The sequence below is a fragment of the Pleurodeles waltl genome, chromosome 4_2, assembly GCF_031143425.1.
Source record: "Pleurodeles waltl isolate 20211129_DDA chromosome 4_2, aPleWal1.hap1.20221129, whole genome shotgun sequence".
Lineage (NCBI taxonomy): Eukaryota > Metazoa > Chordata > Amphibia > Caudata > Salamandridae > Pleurodeles > Pleurodeles waltl.
The window spans coordinates 61,197,645-61,217,099 of NC_090443.1; the positions used below are offsets into that span (position 1 = coordinate 61,197,645).

Sequence of the window (19,455 nt, forward strand, 5' to 3'; positions counted from 1 at the left end):
GAAGGTGGGTGGAACTTGGAGTCTCCTATCAAAGGAGACACAAAATACTACTTAAAAAGAGAAAAAGCTGTTCCACTTAACTACCTAATAACCTGTAGAATGTAGCCCTCCCAGTGCATAATGGGGGAGAAAAGTGTAGGAAAACTCCCTAAGCTCCACAGATACATGTCCCCATCTCCCCTACAGCCAAAAGTCTGACCTACTGCAATGGATCTCTAGAATGCCCTGGGGGAGCGCTGCGATCCACATTGCTATAAGAGGCTTAATTCCCCATCTAAGGCACTACTTGGATGCATGAAAACAAAATTGATTCCAGTGTGGCGACAACCACAGGTGACACACACTCCACACAAATTTCCTACTTATAGAAGCAGCATACAGATACGTGCCATCCGTGTTTCGCATGAATGGAGCAAAGGGCCCCATCTGGAAGCCTAGGCAAACCAACTTAAAAGTAGATGAAATTCCAGTAAATGACTCTCCCCTGCAGAGACAGATAAACAAAACTACATTGTCACTAGAATCTTATTGCTGCCTCCACGGTCAGATCTTTATGGTCCGACGGTCAGCCTCAGCAGGGAGAGTTCACAGGCTGTCCCTCTCTAGTCCAGAGAGCCGTGATTTGGGTAGCAATCCCTGTCACAGAAAATGTCTTTATCAGAGACTCATGATTATCATGTGGGCTGAGGCAGGAGCAAATAAACTACAGAACCCGCTTAGATGAACCTGAGGCAGAGGCACATATGCCCCAGAGCTATGAAGGGAGCTTTTCTCTCTCCCAGCATCTAATGTGAAAACTGGGCTACATATGGTGCAAATATGTGGCTTTATCTGAGGTTGACTGTACATAGCAGTATAATTTCCTTACTATGATAGAGAAAGACGTTCTGCCATACTGTTATGCAATGGTTGGTGTTTACATTTTTGGGGACGCTTTTTTCCAAAACTTACCAAACTCTCCTGGAATTGTTCAGCTGTGCAAGCATTTCTCGTATTATTGAATTGCTAATTACCTAACCAATTGCTTTTGTTGAGAATTCACTTAAAAAGCTAAGTCCAAATTAGTCTCAAACCTGTTTCATGAATTTATGGTCTATTCCACGAAGGTATGTATGTGGGGTTTAGCATCAAGTAGTTTGTTAACATCCAAGTTTGGATGAATTTGAGGACAGCGGTGACTCTCTGTATGACATTGTTTCAGGAGATTTCGAGACAGAACTAGGTTTTGTAAGCATACGGTGTTGATCTTGATGTTGTTGTTTGTGAGAATAGCTCCAAGGGGTTCAATATGAAGATTAAAAATGGTGAGTAACAAAACCGAGCCCTGTGAGACTCTGCAGGGGACATGAAGTGTCTGGTATCTGGTAGTTGTCACTGGTTTTTGAGGTAAGTTGTGAACCATTATAGGATTGTGACTTTAGAGCCCATGGGATTTTTTGGTATGGATAAATGCTGGATGGTCAACAGTGTCGAAAACTGTGGAGATTCTGAGCAGGACCAGGAGGAAAAGGTCGATGAGGAAGAGAGCATTGTAGACGTCTTGGAGCATGGATGTTTTAATACAGCAGTGCAGTCTGAACTCATCAGTAGTCATGAAGTAGGTTACTCCTGCTAATTTGCTCCATTAGCTGGAAGGTTACTGCCCTTTCGAAGATTTTTCTGACAAAAGGGAGGTGGGTTATAGGAAGGAAGGTGGCAATGACCAGTGCATCTATTGTATGGTTTTTCAGCAGGGCAGGATCTGTCTGATTGGGTGCTTTGGGTGAGCGAAGCATTGAGAATGTGGAAAATAGATGTGAGAGCTTCTCCCTTGCTGGCTTGATGACGGAGAAGGGAAGCATGCCATCTTTGTAGGAGGTGGCTGTGAGTGAGTTCAGAATGTTGGAGAGGTCTGTGTGGGAGATAGTGTGGAAGGTTGACCAGTTAGCAATGATAGAGAGATCTGAATTTGCTGATCTTTCTCCATGATGAAGAGGCTGATAGCATTGTATCTGTTGGTTAATGATGGGATGGCAGGTTCTAGAATGGTCTTTGCACACTGTTTGAGGGAAATATAGACTGACTAGCTTCTTCTGTTGATTGCTAATAGTAGTAGATGGTGTTAGTTGTGGTAACAAAGGAGCCACAGTTGGAGCAGAGTGCTTTCAGAAGAATAGGGTAAACCTTGTGTTTTGATCTTCTCTTGTATTCAAATGGCAAGTTTGTTTTTTGGTAAGTTCTTGTGTGGACCATGGTGCTGACGGCTTAGGATTGGAGGAGCTGGATTTCAGAGGAGCATAGCATTCTTCAAGGTCATATTGTAGATGTTGGGAACGGTGTTAGCATCTATTGAGGGCTGGACATGTCTGGGTAGGTTGATTAGGTCTTTTAGGAGTTCTTCTAGATGGATGTAGGATGGATGGATGGAGATAATGTCCTCTTCCTCAAATGGGAAGTGACATGGGTGATGGTAAAGGGGATGGAAAGATGATCTCTCTAGTCCAGCAGTATAAGTGGCTGGCAGTGGATGCTGGTTCATGCATAGAAGGTAGGGTCCAGTGTGTTGCCTTTGAAGTAAGTTGTGTTGGTGAAGTACTGTTTTATTCTAGCATACTGAGTAGAGCATTAATGGCTTCATTCATAGTCTTGGTGCTGGAGTCACTGCAGTCGACAAGCAAGATTGGGGTGGGACTGTTGTGTGGAGGCAAAGGTATTTCTTTTATGAAGTCTATGTGGTGTCCAGGTGATTTGTAAATGAGAAAAAATGAGGTTGTTTTGCAGACTGTGAGAAGAAAGTGGCAAGGTCTGAGCAAATTGAGATGGAATGCTTAACTTTATGGTCTGCTTAGGTTTTCCTTCATAAAAGTCACTCCATTAGCCCAAATGAGTTCATATAAATTTTATGTAACTACTACTTTTGTTATTGTATGCTTTGCGAGCTAAAACTTTGTTGCATTTCTCAGTAAATTTGCAAAGTTCTTCTGTTCTTCTGTTTGCATCAGTAGTTTTTGAGCAGCCTTAATGTAACCCGACTCCATATAAAGATCCTTTTTTATGTGAAGTGTCACCTATTTTATGCCTGGCTACCGATAATGGGTTCAAGTGCTTCTGTTGGTGCACTTCCATTTCACAGAGGTATCTCAATTTAGCTTATTTTTCCTTCTATTGTATGTGAGATATACACTCATCTCTTCTCCTTTTTCTGCTGCCCTCATAAGTATCCCTTACTACAAAGATATGAGTAGATTCTACATTATTTATAAAATTCGTAGATGCCTGAGAATGTGAATACAGGACAATATTAATGTCGGTTGGCATCTTACGATCTGCAACATTGCTGAAGATTTCTCTTTGCTTGAACGTCCATTCCTATCCATGTATTCACTGAATGATGAGAAAAATGTCTCAGATCAGTTTTAACTTCTGTAGTACCAGGGCACTAGAAGTAGGTGTGCCAGAGGTGCTGCAGCATCCCCCCAAATAACTTTAGAGTTGCTCAGCAGGAGAATAAGCAATACGAGGCCCTTACATTTTTATCATGCTGCATTTGCTTTATGTTCAGAGACAGATGTCAATTATCACGCAAAATCTGCTGATAAATTGCTGCCTATCCTTTAACATGGATATTTTTACTTACGTTTCCTGTCTCTGACTACAAAATGAGAGGGCATTTTGTAAAGCAAAGGAAGAGACACTCGTACTGGGATGGAATTCGTCTGAAAGGGCATGCTTTAGAATATTAATTGATCTACAATAACACACAACTATTTAAACAGAATATCACTAAGAAAGAAAGCACACATGGCTCATTTTGGTCCTGAAGTGTGATGGAAATAAAGATTTTAATAGCATCAAAGCAAACTTGGACACTTGTGTGACGCACAAATAATACATTTGTGTGGAACCACGATTTACATACATTATCGTTTATGTGCCATATGAGGTTAGTTGTAAAACTGCGCATGTGATGCTAATTCAGTGATCTTTTCAAGAGGCCATTTCAATAATCAACATGCTCCCTGTATATGTCAGCATCCTACTGCACAATAATCATCTAGTTGGGACAGTGTGCTCCAAAATACACCACTAGACACATACTGTTCCCCTACCACATGCCTGCTGAATGAGTGTGGCTCATTTGCACACGTATATCAATACATAGCTTTATTCGGTTACTTTCAACCATAAAAGCAAAACAACCACAGGTAAAAAGATAAAAGATAAGTAAAAATTAAGTTAAAAAAAGGAAATAAGAGGAATAAAAAAGAACATCCTTTACGGCCTTAAAACACATAAAAACCAAACACCTAATCTCCTACTGACTGTCATTTAAATTAATCATGGGGTTTTGTTCCAGTCTAGGTGTGTGGTTAAGATTTGATGACTAAAACATTCCATTGTCAATTTTTCATATTGTCCTTATTTTTGAAGTGAGTTCCGCATCAGCAATTTTCCCCAAGCGATTAATACGTACATGCCAGGCAGCTGTAATGTACCTACTAACCGCACAGGGTAAGGGGGGGGAACTTTCCCTCATCAGAATTCTTAAGGCAACAATACAATGTCTTACCCCCATATTTCTACACACTGGCCGTAACCATTTTCGACGTGCAATCAAATAGGCAGGACATAAAAACATAAAATGTACAATGGATTCTGAATTATGGTTACAGCTCGGACAAAAATCAGATCTTGTAGTTGCACTCCACTTACTGCCATATGATTTGAGAGGCAGACAACCATACCTGAACTGGATATATAAACTCTTACTTAATGGGTCAAGAATTATATCCATAAAAGATTCGAAAGACGGATACCATTTAAAATCAAAAAATTGTGAGGTCAATCTGCCGTGAGTAGGGCACAGCAGATAGTTTTCCCTGACATAAGTCCAGTATACAGTTTTCAAATGATTCTTCTGCTCCTTCCTTATACTTTCTGGATGACTCCATAGCTCACTAAGACCCAATTTATGAAACCATTTAGAGATGTGATTAAACCAGGGAATGGTGAGTACATTTGGTCTATCCAAGATGTCTTGGATAGACTCCTTGTAAGTAGATAACTCAGGGGTGGACCAAACACGGACCCAGAAAAGCAGAGGTCGTAGGGCAACTACATCTGAGATACGTGAAAGGCCAAGGTCCCAGAACAATGGCAGCAGTGGGGTACTGCGAGGACAGGCCAAAGTAGACCTCACTAAATTGTTTTCCCCCACTGCAAGCCTGCCAGTGTTTGAGGACCCCCAAATTTCTGCCCCATAGACCGCAGCACTTTGTGCCTTTGCTCTATACATTTTAATAATTGGAGTAATCACTCTCTCAGAAGTAGACTTATGAAAACGAAGAATGGCTCCAGATGACTGTACCAGGCGAGCCAAACTTTTGTCAATTTGGGCCCCCCAATGCAGATTGTTGCTAATTCTCACCCCCAAGTAATCTATAGAGCTTACCAAACCTAGGGGCGTTCCATTGTAAAATATTGAATATCTCTTAGTGGGGCCACAACCCAAAGTCATAAGTTTAGTTTTGCTATGGTTAAGTTCCAGACCATAGTCACCGCAAAACGAACTGAACTTATCCATGAGTACCTGGAGGCCCATAGGGGTTCTGGAGATCAAGAGAGAATCATCGGCAAATAACAAAATTGGAATTTTATGGTGATTCAAAGATGGGGCATCATTTTGACAATTGGACACGACTTGCACCACCTCATTGATGAACAGTGTAAATAGCGTTGGGGCAAGAACGCAACCCTGGCGCACTCCTCTCTTGATGTCTATTTTGTCTGTGAGTTCCCCCTGATTGCCCCATCTTACTTGTGCAAATGTTTTTTCATGTAATCTTTGGATTAAATGCACTAAGTTCCCTGGGATACCAACTTTGTTTAATACTTCCCACAGTTTCTCTCTTGGGACAAGATCAAATGCAGATCTTAAGTCTACGAAAGCCACATAGAGTTTTTGCTTAGATAAGGTGACATACTTCCAGAACAGTAGTGACAGCCTGAAAACTTGGTCCATAGTATTAGTTTTGGGCCGAAACCCAGCCTGTAAGGGAGATAAAATGTGCTGGTCTTGAATCCAATCAGTAGGCCTCTCTAAGACTTGTTTGGCAAACGTGTTCTGAAGGATATCAATAAGGCTAATTGGTCGATAATTTACAGGCAACCCTGTATCACCCTTTTTGTAAATCGGTATTATTTCAGCACCACGCCAAGACTCTGGAATAGGGCTGCCAGCTGCTATGGCATTAGACAATAAATTGATATACCATGCCCATATCTTAGGTTCTGATTTGAACAAGTCCCCTGGAATCTTATCCGGGCCAGGGGCTTTTGCTGGCCTCAGAGAATCAATAGCAGCTGTGGTTTCAGCTAAGGTAAAAACAATTCTCTCAGATGAGATCTTATTAGCAGCCCAACACTCGACATGTGCAGGGTCCTCCAGAGCTTGCTGTACAGGCAAAGCATAGATTTCAGAAAAGTAGGACACCCATCTTTCGGGCTGTATATGCAACCCAATATCATCCGTACCCTTTTTTGAACTGGAGGTCAACAACCGCCAAAAAGACCTATCATCTTTACTTTGGACTGCTGCAAGCAGTTTCTGCCATGTCTCATTCTCCCAGTCTCTTTTGGCTCGCTTCAGGGCATTAGCATACCTACAACGAGCCTCTTTAATAGCCGCATGCGTAGAATTTTTAACAGCCTCTTTTAAGGTGGATCTTGCTCGCGCACAATCCTGATTATACCAGTCCCTGCGAAGGGTGTCAGCGGGTCTCGATTTAAAGGAAGTTTCCTTATAGAAGATACCCTGAAGGGAATCGACCATTTTAGTGTGGATCGCCATAATAGGAATATCCGAGGCTTCTTGATCCTCGTAATCTACAAAGAGTTTTAAAAAAGATGAGTAAATTTCCCCAATCAAGTACGGGTTAAATTCAACTTTTGGCCAGCAGACCCTAGAGCGTCTATGGTTCAAATGAGGGAATGGAACATTAGTAATCCTTAAGTGCTGGACTCTTAAAAATGCATGATTAGTCAATACAAGACACAAAGGATTATGATCACTATCCAAGCGAGGTAAAATTTCCATATCAAGTGAACTTGACCATAGCCTAATGTCCAAAAGAATGTAATCAATAGTACTAAAGGAAAGCCCTCGCTTGAAAGTAATGGCTCGCTCTGAGTCAGATTTAGTGCGGCCATTGCATTCTCTCAGGCCATAGTTCAGGCAAAGGGAAGACATCTGGAATGCAACACAGGAAACAGGCGAAAGTACCATTTCTTTAGATTGGGGAATACCCCAATGTTCGTCCTCCTCAGTAGTCAGATTGCTAATGGAGTTGTCCAACACAAAAGGGCAATTAAAATCACCTGCTATAATCAGAAAAACTGAAGGGTCCAAAACGTCTATGTAGTCCGTCAACTGGGAAAGAACAATTGATTCAGACCCACGGGGAACAGATCTAGCATAAATATTCAGAAGTATCATTTTAAAGCCAGGACGGAATGTAAGTTGCACACCCAGCAGATCAAAGGAATTAAACTTTATCACAGAGTGATCACATTCTAACTTATTGTTCAATAAAATCATTAAACCTCCTATCTGTCTTCCAAATCCACCAGAGGCAGGTTGGGCAGCAGAGAAATAGGTTGTAAAGCCTTGTAAGGATAACTGTTCTTTGGTCCATGTCTCCTGGAAGAGACAAATATCTTGTTTGTTTACAAGGCTTACCCATTCCGGGTCATCCAGCTTTTGCTTGATTCCTGCTACATTCCAGGACATGATGTTAATTTTAGGAGGTGGAGATATTGGCTTTGTTCTCATAAGTGGGGCAGGAGTCGAAATCCCTATAGATTGACACACATCATTTACTGTTTTTGGAAGCACTGTACAGGGGGCAGACAGTCAGTCCAATTCAGAGAGTGAAGGGGAAGGGTTCTCATATTTAGAAGTAATAGAATTAACTGGGGAGGGAATAGCCCCAGCTGCTATGATTCCGGATATACAACATTCTCTGGATAGCGGGGCCCCAGGCGGCTGACTGCTAAGTCTAAGATTCGATACCCTACCAATACATAGTGTGCGTGTCCGTGCATTAAAGGCCAGGAGATCTTTAGCTAGACTATAATCATTGAAGAGAATCGAGATGTAATCAAATTCTGACCCTAACTGGTTATATCTGTGGGCCTCACATATATCAGACCGGATAACAGAGAGACAATTCCTCTGTGAACGAATCCAGTGAATCACTTTGTTAATTAGTGAATCACTCGACTCTCTGTTACCCTGAGGTAGCTTTGGTACCCTAGTTAAATAGATAGTCGCGACTTCCCTCCTCCTTCTAGACCTTTGTTTAGGGACGCGCGTCTGCGATAGTGTCATATGATCAGGATTAGTGACTGGACGGGGACTAACACAGCAGCTTACTACAGAGGATATTCCTCCTGGATTTAACTGAGAAGTTTTTGAACGTGAAATATCTATATCTCCCCGTCCAAAAATTAATCCACCCTTATTTACACCTGATTGTGACATTCGCTCATATGCGGAAGACATGGATTGAGAAACAAACCTACCATTCCTGCCACATGTTGGGGAATTATCATTAATGCACCTAACGGTGTTGTGTGTAGAGGAAGATGTCATTTTGTCACCTATACTGAGGGGACTGGGTTTTGTGGATTCCATCAGAAAATCAGGCGAGGGGACAGACTTATAGGGCACACTACAGTTACAACCAGACTTTTGAACCTGAAGTCCAGCAATTTTGTTCATCAAAGTTACCAATAGACTTTTAATATCATCTAATTTCAGAGAAATAATACCCAACTGGGAAACTTCGTTATTGCCCATCTTTGCATCCAGAGAGTTTTTAACAGAACCTTCTTCGCATAAGGTCTGTAGGTATCCAGGACTTACAGGATTTGAGGCCAAAACCGAAAACCTATTTGAACAAGGAATGGTAATAGGGGGAGGGGACGCGCACCTCACATGGGGTGCATCTTCTTCAGCTAGATGACCATTTATCCCCACCAAGGATGGTGAGGACTCCGGAGGTAAAGGGGTTACACCCTGGGATTGAGGAAAAGGGTGTAAATCTGCTTTAACCTCTAATCTATGTGACTGGGTTTTTTTCTTGAAGAGATCTGGAATCTTTTTGGAAAGAGTGGTATCCGGTCTAGAAGGACCAACAACGGAAGTACTCCTCAATATAGCCTCAACCTCTTCAAACAGTGAATCAATTGCTTTGAATTGCTGTAAATTAGTGGTTGAAGATCCCTCCGTTTTCCCGGCAGAGCGTTTCTTTGGTTTTTTAACCCTAGATTGGGATACTGCTACCTCATCGGCCTTCCACTTCCCCATGTCGTCTGTCCGGTGGCCTAGTAAAGTAATTTCAACCACAATTGTAAGAAGAAAATAGCCCAGCCCCAAAGCCTACTATCAAGTACAAATGATGTTGTGAGAAAAAGAAGCCCCTGTAAAATAAGAGGTAATAGAAAATTACACCACTAGCGCCAGAGGCCTCTATACCAGAACTAAATATAAAAAGACCATAATTTTAAGGGGGTGGCCCAGCCCAGTCTCCTCCTGGCGATGACGGGCGCAAGACGGGCCCACCCTTTGCCCGGGCTTTGCCCGGGCGCCGCCCGCGCACGTCCCGCGCAGCGGGAGCGCGAAGAAATGTTTAAAGGGCTCCTGCCCTATCAGCTGTCTCCCCTGGTTGATGGCGTTCCCCGCGCAGCGGGAGCGCGAAGAAATGTTTAAGGGGCTCCTGCCCTATCAGCTGTCTCCCCTGGTTGATGGCGTTTGCACACGTGTTCTTTGTGTAACGCTTAGATTTTTCATCATACCTATTGGTTGAGTGGCATAAAATGCAAACATCCCCATTTTGAATATTGTTCCAGCACCATTGTGTAGTACATTCTGATTGGCTGTGACATTAAAAAGTAATCATATGCACGAATGACTAAAGCAGAGTGGATAAGTATTAAACAGGTGACCCCAAACATTTATTACATCATATGTCATAAAAAACTACAATAACTTTTGAACAGTGTTCACTTTCTTTTGTATCTGAATAGAATTGGATGTAATCGAAGCGTCATTGGTTCTAAGAATACATTCCAGTCTCTAACCAAAACCATAGGAGTGTAACGAAATCATTTTCCATTACTGAGGCTGAAACATCCATATTTTGGTTATATATAATCCCTCCTGAGAAAATACTTCGGACAATTAACAAAGGTGCAACTATCCATTTCCCTCTTGCTTACGCCCAAGTCCTGGTTGCTACTAACTCGCTGTTTGTACTTCCTGCATCAATGCTACAGCCAGAGTGGCACAGTGCTAGAGCTAGAATTTACTTAGGGGTTGTGAATCCTCAGTACCAAAATCAAATGTCCTTTTCGAGTACCTAGAAGATATCTTTTCTTTTGTAAGCATTATGGAGACATCCAGTAGTATTCCAGGTTGCAAATGTATAACTCTTAGCCTTTACTAAGTTCAAAGAATAGAGTAGTTTAATAAGGTCAGTAGGTCAATGTGTGCTTGCTCATATAGGCCCAAATTTATAATTGTTCACGCAAAACTGTGCTAATGCAGTTTTGCGTCAAAAAGTATAGTGCTGGCTTGCGCCATTCCACAGCACCAGCTGGGCACCATATTTAAGGAATGGCACAAGCCAGCGCTAAGTGTGGGATAACGTCAAGGAAAATGACGTTAGCCGAGTGGGGGTGGCGGTATGGGGGAATGGGGTTTTGCACAGAAAAATTACATTAGGCTGGTTGGAGTAAAAAAAAAAGACTCTAACTAGTCTAGCATAATTTCTGAATGCAAAACCTACAATACCACATGACTCCTGTCTCATAAAAGACAGGAGTCATGCCCACCAGCCCAGTGGCCAGCACAGGGGACAAGGGTCCCCTGGGCATGGTCATTGCAACCCCAACCATGTAGGGATACACTTCAAAAAGAAAAGAAAAATACTAACCTCTACTTACCTGGGATGGGGTCCCCAATCCTCCACTGTCCATCTGGTGTGGGTGGGGGTGTCCCTGGGGCCTGGGGAGGGCACCTGTGGTCTTATTCCATGGTGTTCCACCATGGAAATAGGCCCACAGGTCCCCTAACACCTGCCCTGACCCATGCGTTAAATAATGGCGCTAGGTAACCTTAGCATCATTATTTAGGCCCGCCTCTTCTCCTGTGCACCATTTTTGCACGGGAGGATAAATAAGGCGCTAGGGCCTTAATGTCATTTTTTGCCCAGGAACACCTACCTTGCATCTCGTTGACGCAAGGTAGTTTCCACCTAGCAAAATATTTTGATGTTAGACTAGTCTAGCATCAAAATATAAATATGGAGTTAAATTTACACTGAATTAGCGTAAAACAAATTATGCTAATTCAGCACAAACAGAGTATAAATCTGGGCCATAGTATTTTTCCCACAGCATCTCAACACACTCCAAAATGGAACCAATGAGTAACAAAGTTAACCTTATATGGTCTACTCTACCCTGGTTCTAAGAGAAGGGTAAAGACTAGAGTGTCTCCAGAGATAAAGAAAAACATATATACAGGAGGAAGAATGACAGAGAGAAAAAATCTTTCCTCCAGTGTCTTCTGAAGGCAATTGTTCAGATTCAGGTGGTGCAGGAGCAGAGCCAAAAAGCTCAGGCTAGCCCAGCTGAAATCATTTCACAGGTTGCAGACTAGCAGCATATGCTTCAACAGCAAATGACTAGATAGCAAATATGAGGGGGGCAAGCTGTAATATGTGTGGGAAAGTGTTCACGCTAGAAGATCTCACACAGCATCATACAACAGATATCCGGTCCCTGTAAGAAAAGGATGACATGCTACAGCATGCCCGGAGATCCCCTCAAGAAGCAATGATCTAATCATCATGGAATTGCCCGAAGTCTCGGAGACTGAAAAAATATAAAGAAATCATCAAATTCATCAAAATCTTAAGGGAAAATAATAGTGATTTGAAGGATATCCACTTCAATGCTGAGATTCAGCATACATTCGAAGCCATCTTATGAGGAAAAAAAGAAATCCCACGTACCCTATGTGGTATTGGCTCATTTTCAACTAAACCAATTATGGTAATATGCTAAAAAATCACTCTATAGGAAAAATCATTAAATACTTGTACGAACAAATGTATCACTGTGTACTGATTAATGCAGATAGGAATTGTGCTAGTATATAAAAAGACTGAACAATCCTGAAATATTCAAGTCCTTTCTGGTGTGCAAACCAATGAAACCTGACATTCCTCAGGAGTTGACCCTATTTTTTCAGCATGCTATGGGTTCCCCCAAATGTCAAAATTATCCCCATTGCTCTAAGACTAGCATTTTATCATGGTGCCCTTTTAGACCAAAAGTTGCATACACTTTACCAAAGCCAGGGTCTGCCATTATTGCCATCTCTAAAAGATGGGTGACCCTTATGTCACCCCAGAATGTCCTCAGAATGTTAGGGCCAACATGTTGTCATGGTTTTCTATATGTATTTTATATGTAGAATGGAATAAAATAAAACACCATGCAGCAATTTTAACTTAACGTGAATTCATTATTTATTTATTTAAATAAATTGTATTTAAATGAAAATATTCTTCTAAAACTTTAATAAAAAAGGAAATACCCCAAAGTAAAAAAATACATTTTTATGCATTAGTAATTATTAAATATGATGTATAAAATAATTACAATTTGATTATATTTTAATCAAAATCAATGCTCATTAATTTATACATTCGAAAAGTTAATAATATAGTAAGTAATAAAAGCTGTAGTTTCAGATATTTTTGTTAACATTAAATGATATGTATTTATTTTAAATAAATTAATGTAATGTAACGTGTTCCTTTAGAGATGTATTTTAAGTCCCTATCTCTATTATTTTCTATGAAAGGGTGCTGCAGTATTAGTGGTGGGCCATGTGTGGTGCTGTACTTACTTTAGCTCAGATATGGAGTACATTTACAACTATTTTGGCATCATTAATGGCTGTGGTAACAATAGAAGGGCAGTTTGTAAATAGGAATAAGCTTACACTTTTGACGGTGGGGGTACGTCTTTCCCTAAACACCCCATGCTCGCCCCTTAACCCAAACTCTATAGTAGTGGATTTTCTAGCCACTCCCCTCTGTCCCTCCCAACTTTACAACTAAAAAGTATACATAAGTGTGCAGTGTTCTCAGCAGTTTCAGCAGATATTTCTGCACATAAAAAATAGGAAAGATGGAGGCATAGATCTCTGCATGTATGTGAACAAAAGTTTGCAGTATTCTAAAAGTACTATTTTAGTACTGCTAAACGCACTACAAACTGCAGTTTGTGAATAGATGCCTAGGTTGTATGCACCCACTTAGCAGGAAGGAGCAGGTCTGTTTTGTGTCTGAGGCGTTGTACAAATTGGTGGTGATAATTATAAAGCACACAGAGAAATCCTGGTAATGAAATAATTTTGAAGGAGGTTGCTCTCCCTTTACAGAAAGATGAAGGGACTCCCAGCCATTGGAGTCACTATGTATGATGTCCATGTGTGGAGTGACACCAAGATCCCAACACAGCCGGGTTTCTGTGGTAATATGCATTCCCAGGTACTTAGTTGTACATGCAGCAGTGACTACCAGCTTGTTGCAGAGTCCTCTCCATGAACAGGGACTATGGTTGATTCCCCCTCCACAATTAACCCCAAAGTGAAAGAAATCTAAGGCCTCATCAGTCTGTGCCCAGTCCATTGCAGGTGTCAGAGGAACAGGAGCATATTGCTGCATAGTGCGAGACATAGTCTTGCAGACCCTTTCCACTGGAAGGTCTGCACAAGACTATCAATCTATATTCAAGAAGCCATTCAATCACCAGGTTTAGAAGTAACTCTCTCTTGTGCCTCGCTCCGCCTGGGAGAAATATGGCTGAAGGGCGGGAGAAAAAAGTGGAATGAGAAGGGAAGTCATGGAAGCAAAAGCAATAAACGTTGTAGTGATTAGGGCACAGTTAAGAGATTTTTTAGGCCATTTAAGAAAATTTGTAATGAGGAACCAAGTCTGATGTATTAATGGACCTATGCCTCGTCCTAGCCAAGTTAAATCTCAAACCTTTTGAACCAATAGCCATCTGTGAAAGTAGGTTCTGAAAAACAACTTTTGTTGATGGCCAAGACATTATCCAGAAGGCTGAAAACCCTTTGTGCCTCAGACTCTTCATGATGCTATGAATGTAGAATGTGCAATGCAAGTAGAGTCCATACCAGCTACTTCAGCACTTGTTGGTGAAATCTTCGGGGGGTATTGGAGTGGTTACTTATAGGTGGTGGTGTTTTGGATCACTTGTCCTCATAAGTGGAGGACCACTTGTACCCGAGGGTATTTCAGATGAAGGTGGCTCGTAGCTGTCGAACACTCAGGCAGAGCATCACAGCAGCATCGCATCCTTTGCATGATGGAAGAGTGTCAAAGATAGGTTGGTGAGGCTGGGAGAACCGCTCCATACTTGGTTCAGCCCTTGTTACATTCCCAAACAGCAGTCATTATTTCCATGGGCTGTCCTGGCACTTTTGGACCCTGTGGATCTGCTTCTTCTTGGTAGCTGACTCCCTGTAGGAACCAATTATCCTTCCCCTTTCTCAGCAGGGCAGTAGGCCCAAGATCACAGGCAGACACACAGTTCCTCTCAGTCATTGGACTAGCTTTAATTGATGCCCATCACCCCTGGAAGACTGACTGTAGAAGATATCATATCTGAGGATTTTGTTAGGGTCTCTGCACAGTATCGTCTCTTTGGTTAATAAAAAAACTGGAACCAAATGGGAAAGGTTGGGTTCCACATTTAGGAGGGATGTGGATCCCACTGTCAAAGACTTGACACTGATTTGGGTCAGTTCCTCCTGTTTGTGTATTGTAACTGCATGGAGCAGACAAGGAACTTGTTTTGAGTTTGGAGGATGGCATGTTCCATCACAAGTGTGAAGGATTTCTCCTCTGTCACGTTATAAGTGCATTACATCTTTTGGCACTTCTAATGGGGAGGACGGGACATCCACCACTTTGCGACAGAGTATCCCATACACCAAAGTGTCAGTCAGGTCCATAGTCTTTATCTTAGTGAGGCTCTTTTCAGAAGGTAGTGCTGAGGGGTGTCTTTAGTTGGAGCATCCGCAGCAGTGGCACAATCACATGTGAAACTCTACATCTGGCTGTTAACCGCCATTTTGTGAGAAGCACTTAAAGGAAGGCAAAAGAGCAGGCCCTGCCTGAAAGATTCTTTATCATCTGAGAAGAATCCGGTGACTCAAATCCCCCTGCCCACAATCAAGTCTGACAAAGTTAATATGTGGGTCACTGCACATTTACAAAGCATCACTGACTCCATCCTCCCTTTCTTCAGTATACAGGGTGGTTTACCTGCAGCCCAGAAATACCACTAATATACTACCGCCATTTTGTGCTATGCTGTAGCAGGGGACAATCAAACTGAATCCCACATTTCTGGTCAAGTACACACTCACATTTAAAAAAATCCTGCTAACAGCACCACATACAAAAAGTCCATGTTTTATTCTGGGTACCTGTGTAGAATGTGGTCACTACATCCATGCAGGGCTTTAATTGAGTGAGGACGATAAGCACCGCACTCCTCCCAACCAAGAAAAAGCCCTGCTTATGACTACCAATTCAAAAACCTATGGCACTGCCACCACTGCTTAAAATATGTATCCCAGGGTATAATCAGTAGTCAACTTGAGCTCACATTTAGTGTGCCCCTTTAGCCCAAAGATCTAGACCAACCTGAACAATGGCCCAAGCCACAGTAGGCAAGTGTGACTTTTGTGCGTGATAGAGCAAAAGAAAATTTCAGCACACAAAATATCATGTAGCCGAGTTACTCAGGCCACGAGTTGCACTTCAGTGTTACCATGCAGGGTACAGTCCTATGTCAGTAGGCACTACCTGCCCTACAAATAAACCTTGAACTTTCCTCAACCATTGGAGAAGTCCAGCCATCTGATTAACAGAATCGCCTGGTAAGTTCACCTGCATTCCCATGATGCAGTCCAGGTCTGTGTTCACCAGAGGTTGAAAAGTGACAGAAGCATTATTCAGACTAAAGAGCACGATTTTAAGCTGACACAAGCGAAATGGCAGCCACAGCTCTGCTTTCTACTTTGCACTAGGTGCCAGTGCAATTTGCCATTACCCACTGTTCAGATTAAAAGCACACAAGAAGCGACGGACACCCAACCTTTCCACCAGCGTGTCAGCTCAGGGCATCAGTCTTGATCATCTCATTGTATCACCATAAGCAAAATGTGGGGTGCAATGAAAGTGGACATCTAAACCAGAATAAACAAACCATTTTTCTAGGTGAGAGAAGAGAAAGAGAGGGGAACGTGACACAATTGACAGTCATTTCTGCTCAAGCTTGAAGGGGACTGATTAGTCTATGTTTGTGACGCACAAAATTGAAGCGAAGATTGCAACACCCACAAAAAAGGAAAATGGACAGATTGACTCCTGAATGAGGCTACTGACACAGGCTTACATCTAATGGCAATTCCAGATAGCTAGTACTTTGATAGATTGTGTCCTCAATCTGTTGAACGTATGTCTCAATGTTGATAGATGGATAAAGACAGAATAACAGCCACCTACGTATGTTGGCATGCTGTCTGCATCTTCAGTTCCAGAGTCAGGGATATGCTTGGGACAGACAGATTAGAAAAGAAGCAGAGTAGGCCTCAGGTGTACCAGAGAAGGCAGGTGGCCCACAAACCTGGAGATAAATTCACCCTATACATTACATCTTCAGTCAGCTGCACAGATCGCCTAACCACACTCAACCAACCCCCCTCCACCAGCCCCTGAACGGCCTGCGGAGAGCCACATGTATTCTAATGACATATAAGTAAGCAAAAAAAAACATCAGACATTAGCTAAGAGCCCAAGAAACTCCCCCTCAAATAGAAGATACACTTAGTTTTCCAGCCTTGGTGCAGGTTTTAGGGAACCTGGTGATATTCATATCTTGTCAAATGCATTGGGTTAAAAAGAGCCAACTCTAAGGCGTGTCACTACGCTACCCTCAAAGAAGGCTTCCAGATTGGCTGTTCTCTTCACTGGGGCAGTGTCTTTGCTGTCCACTGCAGTCTCATCGAACATCCGATGCTTGCACGTTAACACAATGTTCCTACAGTGAACAATTCCATCTTTCTGGATGGAAATGTCAGGTTTTTACTTCTTTGAAGGATAAATAGTTTACAGTTAAACCCCATACCATGTAATCGAGTGAGTGATTTTTAGTTTCTGACATATTCCAGCAAATAAACTCTAATGTAATCATCACGACTGTGCCACTAGGGTTGGGTGAACATGAATAATAAAAGTAAATATGTCATTTTCCTCCAACAGGTATGAAGACGAAATCACCAAGCGCACAACCGCTGAGAATGAATTTGTAGTGCTAAAAAAGGTGAGTGCACTTTAAAAATCACGTCACAGATGAGGGTACTTTAGGCTGACTGTGATAGTGATGGCAAAGTTGGATTTTCTACCTACGATTGCAAATAAAAAATGTAACTGTATCACCTTATCTTGCGTAGATTTCTTGATATTCATGGGCATATTAATGGCCGAAATGACACAAGGTTGATCACACAAGATGCAGTTCATTGGTAGTATTCATTTCAATGCATTGGGGGCCACATGTACTAACATTTGTGTTTGTGATTACCAAATCGATTTTTTTTTGTGATTTGTGTTTTGGTAATCACACCAATCCACAAATGTGTGTTTTACACATTTTGCGATTCCCAGTAGGTCGCAAATTGACCTACCTCATGAATGTTATTGAGGTAGGTCTCAGTTTGTGACCCACTGGGAATCACAAAAATCACAGGGATGGTGGTCTTCTGGGATCACCAGATAACCATGTCTATGATTGTTTTCCTTAAAAACACACGGGATGCATTTAATTTTTTTTTTTAAGAATTCTATTTATTTTTTAAGAGTAGGCAGTGGCCCGTGGGATCACTGCTGGCTCTTAAAAAGTATTTTTACAACCATTCTCAAAGAGGAAGGGGTCCAGTGGGGACCCCTTTCCCATTTGTGAATGGGTTACCACCTTCTTGAAGTTGGTGGTACAATGTTAATGTGTTGCAACAACATTTTGGTCGCAAACATTTATATATACCACTGAGATTCGGTATGAGGAAGGGACTTCCTAAACATGCTCTTTCCTAATTCCGAATTGCAAACCCAAATTGCGATTTGGTAACAGGTTAGTGAATCGCAATTTGGCTTGGTACATACAAAAATGTCTTTTTGCATTCAAAATGGTTTGTAAATAGCTAAATCTAAACTTAAAGATGGGATAAAAAAATAGCAATGCTCTGAGTAAGATCTGGGGTTTACCCCGATCCTTGTGCAACCAGGATTTTGCTCATGGATTTGAATCCCGAGTTGTGCAATAATGATCACAGCACATCTGTTCTCATATGATAGATTTCGACAGGTCAGATAGCTCCACTGAAACCAGGGGAACTCATCCAAGCATGCGGCACAATGTGACTGCCATGCCCTTGTATTGCCCAACAGTGTCAGCTGTGTTCAGGTGGCATTTCAAAATCTTCTTGGATGTGTCGAGGATATTGTTTACCTGGTCTGTAAACAGCTTATTCATATGGTCGTACAAGAGGAGTACCCCTGCTTTTATCAGTTCCAACAATTAATGCACATAACTGCCCTGGTAGGAGGTGACATTAGCAGAAGACAGAGTCAAACTGTTGGAAGCAAAGGCTTCACAGCCTATAGAATAAAGTCTGTTTGAGTTTAACTCTGGAGATTTTGTAAGAATGATATTCAGGTTTTGCTTAGAGAAAGATATGTGGACAATCAGATTTTCTGGCACAGGTGGCAGCAAAGGAGCGGGTGTATGACTTCTGACTATGTTCCTGTGGACCAATAGAGAAGTTCACCCATGAAGTCAAGATTGGACCTAATGGGATTCAATAACATGTAAGCAATGGCTCCCTTATTGAGAAGGAGGACTGCAAATTTTAGTTAAAATGTTAGACTTTCCCTTCACTGAAAACAGTCAATTTGAAGTCTTCACGTACCTTCTGTACCAGTTATAAATGAGTAGTAGTAAATGAGGAGGCTTCCTCTGAGGAACAGTCAGAGGGGAGTGGAATGTCCCATTCTGATGGATTATCTAGGCCATTTGCACTTTGTGAATCTAGTAAGAAGCCAGCATCAGCATTATATTGTGGAAGGAGATGATTGGCCTCTGAATTATTATCTACAGTGGTGAGAGCTTCTGAATCAAAGCCAAATAATTCCTCTATCAGAGCAAATCTCAAGGTCCTGGGAAGGTGGTTGGTTAGCCAATGGAACAATGTTCACCTTAGTATGTTCTCTTGCTACATGGATAACCTAATAGGACTTCAATGGC

At 41.9% G+C, this 19,455-nt stretch overlaps 1 protein-coding gene across 1 annotated transcript in view; it reads left to right on the forward strand.

Annotated features, from left to right (window-relative positions):
• The window catches only part of LOC138292215 (keratin, type II cytoskeletal 5-like), a 97,636-nt gene that overhangs the window by 13,283 nt on the left and 64,898 nt on the right, over positions 1-19,455 (forward strand). Inside the window, exon 3 of the mRNA XM_069230660.1 lies at positions 17,415-17,475. Within this exon, the coding sequence (XP_069086761.1) occupies positions 17,415-17,475 (61 nt within the window). The remainder of the gene's footprint in view (positions 1-17,414; positions 17,476-19,455) is intronic.